The sequence below is a fragment of the Manihot esculenta genome, chromosome 8 (genome assembly GCF_001659605.2).
Source record: "Manihot esculenta cultivar AM560-2 chromosome 8, M.esculenta_v8, whole genome shotgun sequence".
NCBI classification, from domain to species: domain Eukaryota; kingdom Viridiplantae; phylum Streptophyta; class Magnoliopsida; order Malpighiales; family Euphorbiaceae; genus Manihot; species Manihot esculenta.
Genome location: NC_035168.2, coordinates 3,969,596 through 3,984,114, shown reverse-complemented (window position 1 = coordinate 3,984,114; position 14,519 = coordinate 3,969,596). Strand labels below are relative to the sequence as shown.

General features: G+C 34.8%; 2 protein-coding genes across 7 annotated transcripts; one reads left to right on the top strand and one right to left on the bottom strand.

Moving 5' to 3' along the window:
• Positions 1–232: 232 nt before the first annotated feature.
• LOC110620830 (DEAD-box ATP-dependent RNA helicase 37) lies at positions 233–7,500 on the bottom strand. 2 transcript variants are annotated; one of them, XM_021764736.2, is made up of 7 exons: positions 7,296–7,497; positions 5,980–6,883; positions 5,798–5,881; positions 2,664–2,906; positions 1,790–1,957; positions 1,307–1,420; positions 233–987 (listed from the first exon to the last, which is right to left on the bottom strand). In XM_021764736.2, the coding sequence occupies exons 2-7, from the start codon at positions 6,742–6,744 to the stop codon at positions 499–501; spliced, it is 1,863 nt and encodes a 620-aa protein (XP_021620428.1). In that variant the 5' UTR covers positions 6,745–6,883; positions 7,296–7,497; the 3' UTR covers positions 233–498. The 2 variants fall into 2 exon arrangements, with proteins under 2 accessions (XP_021620428.1, XP_043815006.1); XM_043959071.1 differs by lacking the exon at positions 1,790–1,957 and having other exon boundaries at positions 7,296–7,500.
• Positions 7,501–8,368: 868 nt separating this feature from the next.
• Positions 8,369–14,163, top strand: LOC110620031 (serine/threonine-protein phosphatase PP2A-2 catalytic subunit). 5 transcript variants are annotated; one of them, XM_021763584.2, is made up of 13 exons: positions 8,369–8,639; positions 8,767–8,814; positions 8,893–8,947; positions 9,078–9,134; positions 9,542–9,625; positions 10,200–10,271; positions 11,105–11,176; positions 11,423–11,463; positions 12,490–12,556; positions 12,940–13,131; positions 13,267–13,356; positions 13,452–13,559; positions 13,638–14,163. In XM_021763584.2, the coding sequence occupies exons 4-13, from the start codon at positions 9,114–9,116 to the stop codon at positions 13,701–13,703; spliced, it is 813 nt and encodes a 270-aa protein (XP_021619276.1). In that variant the 5' UTR covers positions 8,369–8,639; positions 8,767–8,814; positions 8,893–8,947; positions 9,078–9,113; the 3' UTR covers positions 13,704–14,163. The 5 variants fall into 5 exon arrangements, with proteins under 5 accessions (XP_021619276.1, XP_021619277.1, XP_021619280.1 ...); XM_021763585.2 differs by having other exon boundaries at positions 8,742–8,814; XM_021763588.2 differs by lacking the exon at positions 8,893–8,947.
• Positions 14,164–14,519: the final 356 nt, after the last annotated feature.

The following is a 14,519-nucleotide window of genomic DNA, read 5'->3' as shown; positions in this document are numbered from 1 at the left end:
ATACCTTTATAATATAAGTGAAGAATAATTTCATCAAGTGATTTTCTATCACTAAACCAATTGAAATAAAAAGAAAGGATTTAAACAATTAAAATTGAATTAGATTTATATTGTATTACATTACATAAGTTGGCTAAAGCTCGAAATACGAATCAGGCACATGGTGAACGCATACATTCATTGTGAAAAATTTCTAATTTTCAAACCTAATAAGTAATTGAAACGCTTCAGGGGCAAGAAATTGCGACTTGTATACAGAATGAATGAACCCACAACCACAGATTGTTCAGGTTTAGGATCTGACCACTCGTTAACACCTAAAGCAATATTTAGACCCGACAAAAAGTATCGAAAACCATACAACTTTTAATATTTAGAACCGAATGAAAAGCAAATCAAGAACAATGGAGTTTTAAATTTTTGTTCCTTGATTCTAGAGGGGGAAAAAATTATATACTCGGTGAGAAACAAGAAAATTTGAATCAGCTATGTGGGACACTAATCCCAAGCGCTGGCCACGCCCGGACCATATCCCCCTCCGTAACTGGCAGGAACCCCATATCCACCACCACTGCTATTCCCTCCACCATAATAATCTGTGACTCTAGTAAAGGAGCCCTCCCTTCTAAAGTCGCGACCACCAAATCGGCCACCCCCAGTACGCCGATTCTTACCACCACTGTATGAAGCCCGGGAAGCATAGCGAGTAAGCCAAGCAGGGACTTCCTGATTTGCTTCTTGCATTAAATCAGCTAGAGATCTTGCCATTGACATATTGTTCTCATTAAAGAAGGCTGTTGCTAGCCCTGATTTTCCAGCTCGTCCTGTTCGACCTATCCTGTGAACATAATCATCAATGTCATTGGGAAGATCAAAATTGACAACATGAGCCACATGAGGTATATCAAGGCCACGTGCTGCCACATCTGTTGCTACCAAAATGGGTGTCTTCCCACTTTTGAATGATCTCAGTGCCATTTCCCTTTCCTACAAACAAAACCCATAACGATAAAAAATTTAGTTTGAATGCTAAAGCGAGCAGGGTAAATGCATATCATGAGACGAGGACAGCATCATATAACCAAGAGCAAGTTTCTACTGAAAATTTTGTATCAAGGACCACCCATTTCTTTCTTAGATCATAACATTACTAGCAATCATCTCATGCAATGAAGGAATCTAGCAATCCATCCATCATTGCAATAATTTACACTGATAATAATGCATTATTGGGATAAACAAAATCTAGAATGTCATTTTACATTCCCATTTTTGTTTCAAGGAAATCAGAACATGAATAACTAACCTGTTGCGTCCTATCACCATGAATTGTTGTAGCGGGAAACCCATTAACACACAGCCAATTTTCCAAAGAGTCAGCACCCTTCTTTGTCTCCACAAAAACTAATGTTAAAGATTGCTGCAAATTCAACAAGAAACTATTACCATATAATAAATGATAATAAAATAAAAAGGATCACCTAAACATTCACCCAGTACAGTTCAGATGGCGGACGTTTTCCTTATCCTTCCACTCCTCATTGTTCTGTCTTTATTCCACATCACTCATGATACATTATGCCTCTCTGTTGGCCCTGCCTTTTTTTTCCCCTAGTCTTATTGCCATTTTACTCTTAACTTTTTACCCAGATAATCAACTAGCATCTAAGTTTGTAACTAAACCAAGTTGGAAAGATGCCAACAGCATTACTCAGGGCTTTCCTAATTCATATGAAACAGAACATGTAAACCATATCAAACTTCCCAGGCAGCAAGTAATTTGTATTACCTTGCCATTAGTTTCAGTTTCTCTCTGTGCATGAAGAAGGTCCATGAGATGGCTTCTTTTGTCAGTCTCATGAACATATTCCACTCTTTGAATGATTAAATCTGTACTAGAACCAACTCTTCCAACAGCCAAGAAAATGTAATTTGCAAGAAAATCAGATGCGAGTCTCTGCATGCCAATAAAATTGCCAAAAACAGTTAGTTGCATTTTGAAATTACATTCTCCAACAAAACCCAATTATTGACCTTCACCACATGAATGGCTATTGCCTAAATAGCCTAGGGACCTACAAGAGAGCAATTGCCTGAATAGCCTACTGAAGTAAGCATTCAACAGTCCAACCACACACCATAAGCTATATTCTAGTAGTCAAGCCAAAACTAAAACCACAAGTCCAGAAGTCAAGTGCGCACTTGCTTCAAGACAAATATACTCACTTTTTTCTTCTCTAGTTTTCATAAGAAAAAGTACACAATGAATACATGATGAAATGATTACTTGTTCTTGGAGTTGGGAATCTGTAGATAGGTTTTTCACTTCTCTACTAAATTTGAAAAGACAATCATCATGGAAAATCTAGTTTTCTGAAAACAGTTTGCATTTCTCAACTACTAGAACACAATTCTCCTTATTTATCTGTTTAATTGGAAAGTGGAAGCTGTTCAAATTTTCCAATAGGAAGCAAACCCTAAAACACTCTGCATAACTTTAATAACACCACCATAAAAACTCTGCATAATTTTAACAATAAAATAAATTAGTTCATAAAAAATTTTAATAACTATCTCAAGAACTTATTCCGAACATAGTACGACTAAGGCTCACAAGAAAGTGAGAAACGAACAGAAAGCAAAGTATACATCCAAAATTGTACCTGTATTTCTTTTGGAAAAGTGGCACTAAACAGCATTGTCTGTCTCCTTCCAGGTGGCGGCATGTCCATTTGTTCCACTATCTTTCTAATCTGAGGCTCAAAACCCATATCCAGCATCCTATCAGCCTCATCAAGTGCCAAATATCTAATCATCTGTAATGACACTCTAGCTCTCTCAAGCAAATCCACCAGCCGTCCAGGAGTTGCCACAAGAATATCAACCCCTCTTTCAAGTTCTCGCAACTGACACATAATAATTAATAAATAGCAAGTGAACAATTAAAGTAGCCAACAATTGCTCACAAAGTGAACAACAAAAGCAGGCACCTGAGTGATTATGAAGATACTTTATAACATTATACATGCAAAACACAACTAGTAGTAGAAAATTGCACTCCGGAAAGCAGAAAAACACATATTATATGAAGAATAAATCAAGTCAACTGATAATCATTATCACTCCCAAAACTAGTGAGTTATGTTTCTTTTAAGTTCACAAGTATCTCATTCATATTTTCTTCCCACAAAGAAACCTAGCATTGCATCAGAGGACTCACTAGGAAGGCAAAACATTGCAAATACATACACTCAAATATATATGCACAAACACGAACGCTTGCATGTACATATGCGCATACACTCAGAGAAAGGCTCTATATCACCCTGATACCAAATCAGTGGACAAGGTAGACATTACCAGGCAAGTCTAAATGACATTATTTCGAGCTCTGTCCTGAACATACATATGCTAATGCCCATAGCACATATTTACATGCGTAAAGAACCTGAAGAACTCCAAAGCTTCAAACCATATTCTAGCTCTATAGATGGTAAGTAAACGAAAAAGCCAACAGCCAATCTAGTAATTAAAATATCTCAAATGAGAAAACTGTTTCTTGTTTGCTGCTTCTCATTACTTGGTTCAGCACTGATACAAGAACTCATCCTTATTTTCAAACAAATTTCAGCAAATTGATTATTAAAAATACTGTTCCAAAGTTCTCAGCATTTGGTCATTTTTTTCCCTTGGCAGGTTACCATCTCCATGGAGATCAGAGTCAAATGCCAAATGTTCATGGTGATAAGCTAACTAGCATGACCTTGCAATTTGTACACTTCCACAGACAGGCATGTCCTTTAAATAATAGAAATGTTCTCTTCTTTTCTTTGATTATTCTTCTTCTTCCCCCTTTGCTTTGACACCGGAGTGAGAGATAAGAATAAAAAGCCAACTATAAAAGGAATAAATCATATCCATCACAGCAAAAAAACATCATTACCTCACAACTCATTCCTCATATCTCCAACTATAAAAGGAGCTATGGAGTATAATGGGTATCAAATAACACAATTTACAGACTTTTGTTCTGAATGGTGCCATAAGGGCAGGGTTTGAAGATATCTCTATCATAAATCACGGTGCCTTAGTGCCGATGATCTTAGACATAACTCCCCCAGCCAGATGAGATTATTACTGTTATTATCAGACAAGCTACCATTTCATTTTCCCAGCTTTAAATATCACACAAGAACATCACCCATACATCAAACACAATAAACTCGATCAAAGCACCAATGTAACATAAACAGTCTTCAAACAATTAATTGATTAAAAATTCATCCATCATTATCTTGGAGAGACCAAAAAGCCTGCAAGAACTAAAATCAACATTGTAAATCGAAAAGAAAATACCTTCCTCATCACTAAGCCATCTAATGGAATGCATCTAATCAATTCCATTGTTCTTATGGAAAAAAATGACAAACACAGTTAAACTGAAGAAAATATGAGGCAATATCAGGGTCTTATTAATTATCCCAAAAATTACTCAATCCAGCCCTAAGATATCTATGTTTTCTAATATTTTTCTTGTAACATAATTCAAAGTTAGAAAATCTTCTAGCTTCTTGGGTATGTTCTGTGTGATATGTAAAGGCAATTATAAAAAGGAATTAATAAGCCACATAATCAAACTTATCTGCACCTTGGTCTGTATAACAGCTCATGCTATCAATCCACTAGCTTCCTAAATGTCCCTCCACTTCCAGATGTAAGATTTTCACCACACCATGTATACAACTTATTGACTCAGTGAAGACAAACTCGAAGAAGTTGCCCCTTATGATAATATCCATATGTTTGATTAAGCCATAAGAAAAGGGAAAACTAGCCAACTGCTGAATGCCGACTTCCAAAAATAATATGAATCAACCAAACAACTCTAATGAAAAGTTCTAGCACATTCCCAAAAATTACTTAACACAAACAGACCACAGAAAGGTAGAATTGTTTCAGCATCATTTGCAGGAAAAACATAAAGGAAAACACGATAAAGGCATAGAACTATCTTGAGAAGAAAATGTGGGCAAATTTTCTCACAATCGTTAATGCATGCAATAGCACAAACAAAAAACTTGTGCGCATGCTTGAAGCCTCGAAGCATGGACAAGTGTGAAGAAAGCTGGACTAGAGTGGAAGAGCCGCCAATAATATTTTGAATGTGCAAAACATTGATTATAACTCATAAGATTAGTGATGCAAAAGAAGACAAGCACATAATGGCCTATGCCTTAGAATATCCAAATCATTGTCGAAATGCATCTATATCTCATAACATTAATATTAATTGACAAATAAACGCCAAATTATGGGGAAAAAACCAGCCATGCTTTTGTTTGATCTAGTGAAAATGGTTTGAACTATGTGACTCCAGTCATGTTTTAATTCAGGTATACACAAAGGAATCCATTTTCTCACAGACCTAGAAAAGAATTGACAGGTATGGATATCTTTCTTTTCTCTTCCAACACAAGTACTTCCCTTCACCATTTGTATATCCCACATCTTAGTCAACTCCAAACCATAAATTTGCAGAAACCAATACAGAAATTTTTCCTACGCTTCACAATTAATATAGAGTATATTTTCATTTCATTCAACAAAAAAAAAAGATATAGGAAAAATCTACAATGGGAAAAACAAATTAAATCAGTTATTTTGGTTATGAACTTAAAAAGTTCCCTCTTCTCTATATCCCCCCATAACCAAATCTTTGTAAGGAGGATCAATTTGAGAACAACATAACCAGTGAGCAATTAGAAAAAGACTAGAAAATAATGTCATAGATTTATACCTGTTGGTTGATTGGTGCTCCTCCATAAGCAACTACCACCTTGACACCAGTTTGATAAGCAAACTTTCTGGCTTCATCATGTATCTGCAATTAGATTGCAATAGAGAAGGGGAGAAAACCCTTAAGAGCCAAATTATAAGGTTGCATTCTCCAGAAATTCACAAGAATAGCATGAATTGTACCTGACATGAAAGCTCCCTTGTAGGAGAGAGAATAAGAGCAAGCGGATATACAGTCCTTGGCCCACGTGGTCTCTGTACATACTGTTCCCGCATAATTCCACTAATAATTGGAAAGCAGAAGGCAGCTGTCTTCCCTGACCCTGTCTGCGCACAAGCCATCAAGTCACGCCCTGCAAGTATTATTGGGATTGCATTACGCTGAACTGGAGTTGGCTTCACATACTTGCATCTTCGAATATTCTGATTCAATGCCTCGGCCAAGTCTATTTCTGCAAATGTATTCACAGACGGCGGCACATTTTCCCCACTTGTCTCCACCGGAATATCCTCATATGCATCAAAGTTAATGCCTGTATTTTCTTGTTCACCAAAAGTGCTATCCACTTCACCATCATCATTGCCAAATGGATTCACCTCACGCTCTCTCCCGCGCTCCCACCCACCACTTCTATTGTTCCAACCGCCAGCAGCAGCAGCAGCAGCAGGTCGACCACCAGAACCATATCCTGGACGCCCATAATCTGGTCTAGAACCACCAGCCCAGCGTGAACCACCTGCAGGTCCAGCATAACCTACACGGTCATTGGCCTGCGATGGAACAGCAGGTGATGAAGCAGGAAGATCAGCCGAAGGTGTCCGGTTACGAAGGTGAGGAGGAACATAAGCAGGTCGACTAGAACGCAATGAGCCATTGTTGCCAGAGGAAGCAGGGGCTGCATTCTCAGATGCAGAATTAGCCACAGAATCTGCCCATGAAGTTCTCATAATTTCTAGAATTCAAAATCTTGGTTTCCAAAATTACAATCTATACCCTAAACCACCAAGAATGATTACAAAAATTGGTCTCCTCCAAGTCAAAATCTCCTCTTATCCATGTACTCTATAAAAATTCCAGATAAAAAACCTGAAACCAATCACAATGCAAAAAAGATCAAGCCAAAACAAACAATATAAATCCCAAAACAAAATGGTGCATTACAATAACCCATGAAAAAAACGCTATCAAATCAAAAAGTTCAACTAAAACACAAAAAACGATATCAAAAGCAAAAAAGCTAAGAAGGTATACTAATCTAAAAGCAAAGAAATCAGATAAGATCTTGAAAACATAAATAACAGTAATCAATCAACAGAATGCGATTAGACAAACCAAAAGCTAGCAAAATAATAAATAAATAAGAGGACAGCGTACATTTGATTATCCTTTGAAGACAAAAAGCAGCAAAAGTGAAGCAAAATTAACATCCAGAATCTAGCTAGAAACCATTAAAAAGAAGAGAAGGTAGAGAGATAGCCACAGAAAGAGGAAGAGAAACCTGTTTGGTGGAATTTGATCAGAACTGAAAATGCGAGAAACCCTAGCTTTCTTTGGGATCAGACACGAAGCTGAAATACCGCAATTTTTCTAGAGAGAGAATATAGAGAGGGAGAGAGTTTATAGATTTTTTTTTTTTTAATTTGAATTTCGAAAGAAAGAAGAAAATAAGAAGAGAACGGAGTCTTCCGTTTTTCGCCTATTTTTCTATAGAATAGGAGTGTCTATCTTTGTGTGTGTACCAAATGAAATACACAAATATCTATTGGACGGCGTCCGTACGAATTAAGCCAACGGTGTTAAACTCTTTTTACCAACTTTCAGTCTTTCTACACTTTCCCTGATTTCTATTTTTTTAATTTAAATAATAATAAAAAATTTTAAAATAAAAAATTTACTATAAATTTCTGTTATTTTAAAAAATTATATTAAAATATTTTTAATATTTTAAAAAATTTCTTAATTAATATAAATAAATAATTAGTAAATATTTTAAAAATTTTAAAAATTAATCAATAAATTTTAAAAATTATAAAAAATAATAAAATATTTAACAGTTAAAATTAATTATTAAAAATTTTAAATTATTAAAAATATTTTAATATATTTTTTAAAATTAAGAGATTAATTAATAATTTTTTTATATTATAAAATTGAATAATAATTTTTTAAAAAAAAATTAGTGTTTTGAAAATAGAAATAATGGCAATATAAATTTTATGAATTGAACAATATAATAATTAATTATTAAGTATAGAGAAACAAATATTTAAAATTATATTAATTAATATTTGTATTAATTTTAATTATTAAATAGTTTGTGACTCATTTATTATTAAATTTATCTAAATTGTTGCCGGAATTTTTATTCAATCATAAAAATTATTAAAATTCAGTATAAAATTATTCAATCATAAATTATCATAAAATTATCTGAGTATGAGTTTCATAAAAATTATCTAAATTGAATCATAAAAATTATTAAAAATCGTGAAAATTACCAAATTTATTATTCTGGTTTTTCTGTTCAATTATTGTCACAGGAGGAAGGCAAGGGTAATTATTAATTAATATCTCGCTCGCTCCTTCACGCGCTCTACCAATTACTCTCTGTTCACTGCAGAACCCAACTGCGATAAACTGGAAAAAGGAGACACAGGAAGCATCTAATTCAATCTTTGGGTTAGGGTTATCCGTTATCCGGATACCGTTAAGCCCGTTCGGGTCTTAGATCCGAAGAGAAACAATTAAGATGGTCGCTGATTCGCTATCTTCAGATTCAATCACCGATCTCGATGAGCAGATCTCGCAGCTCATGCAGTGCAAACCACTCTCCGAGACCCAGGTTTTGCTTTAATTTCTGTTTGGTCTCCGGGAACTTAGTTAGAAAATTGAGGTCAATTTCTCAATAATGTATTCCAATAACTTGTGTTTGTTGGTTTGACAGTTGATTTCTATGGTAATTATATTAGGTTCATCTGTTTTATTGGGTTGAAGAAGGAGTGCCACGATAGAAAAAAGTATAGTCTATTATCAAAATATTCTTGTTTTATTTTTTGAAAGATTTATGGTCAATTATAATTCCCATTTCATCCTAGGATAATTGGCACATTTGGCCATTGCAAAATGTGATGAAATGAAGGAATATCAATTGTAAGAGGTTACAATGCTTTGTCCATTTTAAAGCTCTTTTCTTCTTCATGGTTGCATTTCAGGAATATATGATTGCTGAGTTGAGTTTGAAAACTGTAAAACTCATTCGTGTTGATTTCTTTCCTTGCAGGTCAGAGCATTATGTGACAAGGCTAAGGAGATACTAATGCAAGAAAGCAATGTTCAGGTGCAGCCCTTTACCCCTTCTGGCTTGAATTGTGAATTCAATTGCGGTGCTGAGTTGGCTAATCCTACCCTCGCTGTTGTTAATTTTATATCTGGGAAAAAAGAATATTATTTTAGTAACGAGTTGGTGCTGGTAGGAATTAGGCTGTCTTTTTGAAATTTCAGTTTCATGCAGAATTAGAGTCGGTTGAAAAAAAATTTCATTTGGTTTCTTGGAAAATTTTCAGATTTGTTTCATCTGAAGAGTGGTTAATCTTTTGAACATTTTCTTTTGGATCTATACTTCCAGTGCCAGGTGTAATTGTGTTGGCCACTATTAAAAGTAAATTTGCCATGCAATTTTAAGCTCAAATCACTCGAATGATGATTTATAAAATAGTGATTCCAAAACTGTTTCCTGTTTCTCAGCCTGTGAAAAGCCCTGTGACAATCTGTGGCGATATTCATGGGCAGTTTCATGATCTTGCGGAACTTTTTCGAATTGGAGGGAAGGTATCAGTTCTGACCATGACCACTTTGTAATTTACTTTTCTGTTTCAGCTGAGGGATTGTCTAAAATAATTTATTGAGACCTGCCAATGCTTTTGAAGGTTGAAGTATACATGAGGTATAGTCAAGTAAATAGCCACTGGTCAGGAAACTACTTATTTTTCTTCATTTTATCATGGATATTTTTAGTGCATCATATTTGAGAACATACAAATTGCCAGTTTCTGTATCAATGATTTTAAGCATAGTTCTGTTTCATGATCTCCTTTCTTGATCGTCATTAATATTGTTCACTAAAATGTGATCCTACTATTTCCTGATTTCATATGATTTTACTTTCATGTCTCTGGAACTCATAGAATTCCTCACAAAAACGAACATCACCTACTTCGTTGTGCTTTTAGAATATGTTGTATGTGTGATATAATTTAACATAACACAGAAGAATGACGTTATGCAAATTTGGATTTGGTTTTGTTTTTTTACCCCCCTTTTCTTCATTGGATATTTTGGGTTAGATTCTTCATGCAGCATTCACATTTAAGTTTTCTGACCATTTTTTGAAATTTATTGACAGTGTCCAGACACCAATTACTTATTTATGGGCGATTATGTGGACCGGGGCTATTACTCTGTTGAAACTGTGACGGTATGCATATCTCCAATGCTGTAGTTTGCTATCATTCATTGGGCACCAATCATCATCTTCACAGTACCAACAAAAGATTGCCTTGTTTACGTTTTCAAGCTAATTTTGCTATAATATGCTGTTATCTTACTCATTAAGGTCAGGCACATATGATGAAGTTAATGTCACAAACAATTAATGAATTAATTACTTTGTAACTTGTTTCATGTGTACTAATATATATATATATATATATATATATATAATCCCTATATTCAATTTTTAAATTAGTTTTTAACACATGAAAATCCTAAAAAGTTATAGGTTTTAAAGGTTAAAAAAAGTTTGAAGAATGTTTAATTTTTTATGAATATTGACACACACACATGCATACTTTGTTTTCTTTCAATTAACCATGAGCTTCTTTTTTAAAGAAATGGTTCAGAAAACCAACTCTTTTGATTTGGTTCTTCTTTTTTTGGTTTCAAATTGGTTTGCTACTTTTTGTTTTTCTATGTGTACCCCTACCTCTATAGTGGGTGAAGCATGTGGGGCCAAATTTACAATATGTGTTGGTGGCTCAAATACATAATCATTGTGTAAGTTTTTGGAATGTGATACAAGGATGATCCTTGTGTAATGGCTATGGCTTGGTGATCACTTCTATTGAATCTTTGAATTTCATACCAAGTTACCAACCTTTAATCTTTGGTTTAAGCTAAGATGATTGTCGAATGCACATGCCTAGATCTTTGTCCTCATGCTAGTTAATTGTTTTCTGTACTAGCTAATTATGGAAAATGTTTGAAAACAATTTTTTTTTAACATAATGATACTGATTTGTTTCTTTGCAGCTTTTAGTGGCACTTAAAGTGCGTTATCCACAACGAATAACCATTCTTAGGGGAAACCATGAAAGCCGCCAGGTAATTTCATTCACATTCTTTATCATTGAGTTTCCACTTCTAATCAACAACAGTGGTGATATTTACATTTACCACATTTGCTTTAAGTTGTTTTGATTTGTTTACTATGTATTACAAATAAATGTTGCTTCATTTTATTGTGGATAGCTGATTTTAGATTGTAATTTTCTTCGAACTTTATTTACCTGGAATTCTAGACTGGATATTGATCTATTCATCACTGCATTATCGTTTTCCTCTTGGCAGATTACTCAGGTTTATGGCTTTTATGATGAATGTTTGCGGAAGTGAGTTTTCTGTACACAACTTCCTTTTGCCCCTTACCTTGTTCTGATAGTGGTAGTAACTTGAATAGTAAGAAAAAGTTTATTTGTGTGTTTATTCTTGTATGTTCATAATAATAGGTATATTAGAGGTAAGTTAATCTGTACCAAACAAATGATTTTCTATCTGCATCAATCTTCTTAAAGTTATGTGAAAAACTCCTGCTCAAATATGAACTTTCTATTATTTGTTATGACCTTAATATTTCTTGCATCTGTTGTCTATCATCTTTGTTCTTATGCATGTTTATGCACTGCATTATTAGGGATTCACGTTGATGTTCTGAACTGGTTAAGCTTATTATTTTCTAGTTGCTTAAAATGACTTGCCACTTAAATGAACATCTAGTTCTAGATTGCAAAAGTCAATGGTGAATTAAGAGAGAGATAGAGAGTATTTTTAATGGTATGTTCTGAATGTTGATGTATAGTGACATTTTTATAGATGTTGGCAAAGCTTCTAAATTCCTTATGAATTCTAGAATAATCATGGATATTTTTTGTTGAAATAAGGAAGCTCTGTGAGACACATTGTTTACTTGGAGTGTCTTTTCAGAAGATTGTATCCTTGGTTACATTTCTAGAATATGCATTACTCAATTATCTTTCAAAATATGCAAAAGTAAATGGCCTTGTGCATAGCATTTCAGAATTTATGTTTTGATCATGGAGGATCCTTCTCTATCATTTTTGCATGTAGATGCACAGTTATTTTTGCCATATGCTGTATTTATTAGATGCAACATACTTGAACATTAGGCTAAGTTTGCTGCTTTGGAAATTGTTTCTTGTTTATAAGTGATACTGCAATAGAATGTAAGGTTTTCTCAGATGACCTAAACTCAGTAGTATGCCCTTTTGGAGACAGTTGGGTGATTTGATATGCTTGTTTGCCGTATTTCAAATGTTATAGATTGGCTTAAAATAGTTTAGTTGCTTCTTGCATCTCTTGCGAATATGTGATGCTATTTTCTTTCTATGATCTTACAGGTATGGCAATGCTACTGTTTGGAAGACCTTCACTGATTTGTTTGACTATTTTCCATTGACTGCCTTGGTTAGTAAGACTTATTATGAGGGATGATGTCTGTTAATGATTGCAAAATTTGCAAATAACGTAAAGTTGGATCTGTGGAGAGAAATTATGGAGAGATTTACCTGTTTTTGTTAATTCTGAGATACAAGGCTAGAGCTATTCTTCAGCTAATCCTGGTTGGTGCTATTCTTTTGATTCTGAAGTTCACCCCAATCATTATTGAACTTTTGGATTATGAGTGTGCTCATCAGAAATCTCTCAGATCGCTCAGTCTGATAGAAAACCTCTCATAACATATGTGGGATCTCTTGGATAAATTATCTGCTTTATTTGTTGTTTATGAAAGCTAGGTTAAAGATAGCTTGGAATTATGCACATTAAAGGACCTACTTTCTCCTTTGTAGGTTGAGTCGGAAATATTTTGTCTGCATGGGGGATTGTCCCCATCAATAGAAACACTTGACAGTATAAGAAACTTCGATCGTGTTCAGGAGGTTCCTCATGAAGGGGCAATGTGTGATCTTTTATGGTCTGATCCAGATGACCGATGTGGCTGGGGTATATCACCTCGTGGTGCCGGATATACTTTTGGCCAGGTAATTCCTCTCTTTATTACAAAGGGTGTTCCTCTCCCTCTGTCTTATTATTTGTTTCTTTTCTAATTTTTTTCTAAAGTTATGTTGGTGAACTCACTTCTGAAGTTTCTCTAATTTCATTTTTATTATTTGCAGGATATATCCGAGCAGTTTAATCATACAAACAACTTGAAGTTGATTGCTAGAGCACATCAGCTTGTTATGGATGGATTTAATTGGGCACATGTATTTATTACTCTTGCTGTTCATGAATTTTTGTTCGGATTTTGGTGTTCCCATGTTAATCTCAGGCTAAAAGATCCATTGTTTTCTGGGTGCAGGAACAAAAGGTGGTTACCATATTTAGTGCACCTAATTATTGTTACCGTTGTGGAAACATGGCTTCCATATTGGAAGTTGATGACTGTAAGGCTCACACTTTCATCCAGGTCCGTCTGTCTATCTTTCCCAAATTTCTTTTGAAGGAGTTTTGCGGTTCTTTAGTGAGATCTTTTGATGTATTGCAGTTTGAGCCGGCACCTAGGAGGGGAGAGCCTGATGTGACCCGTAGAACACCTGATTACTTCCTGTAAATCAACCTTCTGTTGCACCAGTATGACCTGCATAACTGCCACTATATTCCTTTCTCAAGCTCTGGTGGTCGAGTATCCTTGTTGCAGGAAATACCTATCGAGTTTAATATATATATTTTATATATATGGAGAGAGAGAGAGAGAGAGAGAGAGAGAGAGAGAACTTTGTGGCATGCTTTTTCTGGTGGCTATGGAAGGCAAAAGCATGCACAATAGGTCCAGGTTTTATGCTTTTGTTCTTTGTCATGTATTTGAAACCATGCAATGGGCTAAAGCTCAATGGCAGACCAGCATTAGGTTGTTGTACCTTCAGCGGAATTGTGGTTATTCTTGTTTTATTCACTTGATTTTTGTCCCATCCTCTTGGACTTGGTGCCTGTAGGGAGATAAACAGATCTGATACCTAGTGGATGCTTGTACTTATTTTTCACAATGCAATTTTCAGCAGTGTTGATTTGAAGTTTGATTATTCTCTCACTAAAACTTGAAGCTGATGGTGCATCTTCATCGAGTGGTTTATTATTAGTTCTATTTTAGACAATCTTAGCAGTAGGCTCAAATACAGTGTTGTTGCACGTTCTAAATATCCCTAGAAAGGTGCTAGAGAGTTTTTGCTTGATCTTTGTTCTTCAAAGCATATGATTTCAAGTACTAGAGAAATTTTGAGTATGATAGATATGGCTTTCATGGAATATGAACTTGCACAATCGAAATTAAGTCACTTTGAGATGTTAGTGTTCTAAATCCCACTGCCAATTTGATCTCCAAATCAATATGAACCATATTTTCACGTAGCTGTAGGGAGAGTTTACATAG

What these genes read in the sequence shown, in the direction of transcription:
- LOC110620830 (XM_021764736.2), bottom strand. Translation starts at nt 6,744, where the DNA reads ATGAGAACTTCATGGGCAGATTCTGTGGCTAATTCTGCATCTGAGAAT. An exon ending in CAAGGGAGCTTTCATGTCAG is followed by an intron (nt 5,882 to 5,979) that starts GTACAATTCATG and finishes ATCTAATTGCAG; the next exon opens with ATACATGATGAAGCCAGAAA. An exon ending in GAGCACCAATCAACCAACAG is followed by an intron (nt 2,907 to 5,797) that starts GTATAAATCTAT and finishes ATTATGTGTCAG; the next exon opens with TTGCGAGAACTTGAAAGAGG.
- LOC110620031 (XM_021763583.2), top strand. Translation starts at nt 8,547, where the DNA reads ATGGTCGCTGATTCGCTATCTTCAGATTCAATCACCGATCTCGATGAG. An exon ending in GAAACCATGAAAGCCGCCAG is followed by an intron (nt 11,177 to 11,422) that starts GTAATTTCATTC and finishes TCCTCTTGGCAG; the next exon opens with ATTACTCAGGTTTATGGCTT. An exon ending in ATTTTCCATTGACTGCCTTG is followed by an intron (nt 12,557 to 12,939) that starts GTTAGTAAGACT and finishes TCTCCTTTGTAG; the next exon opens with GTTGAGTCGGAAATATTTTG.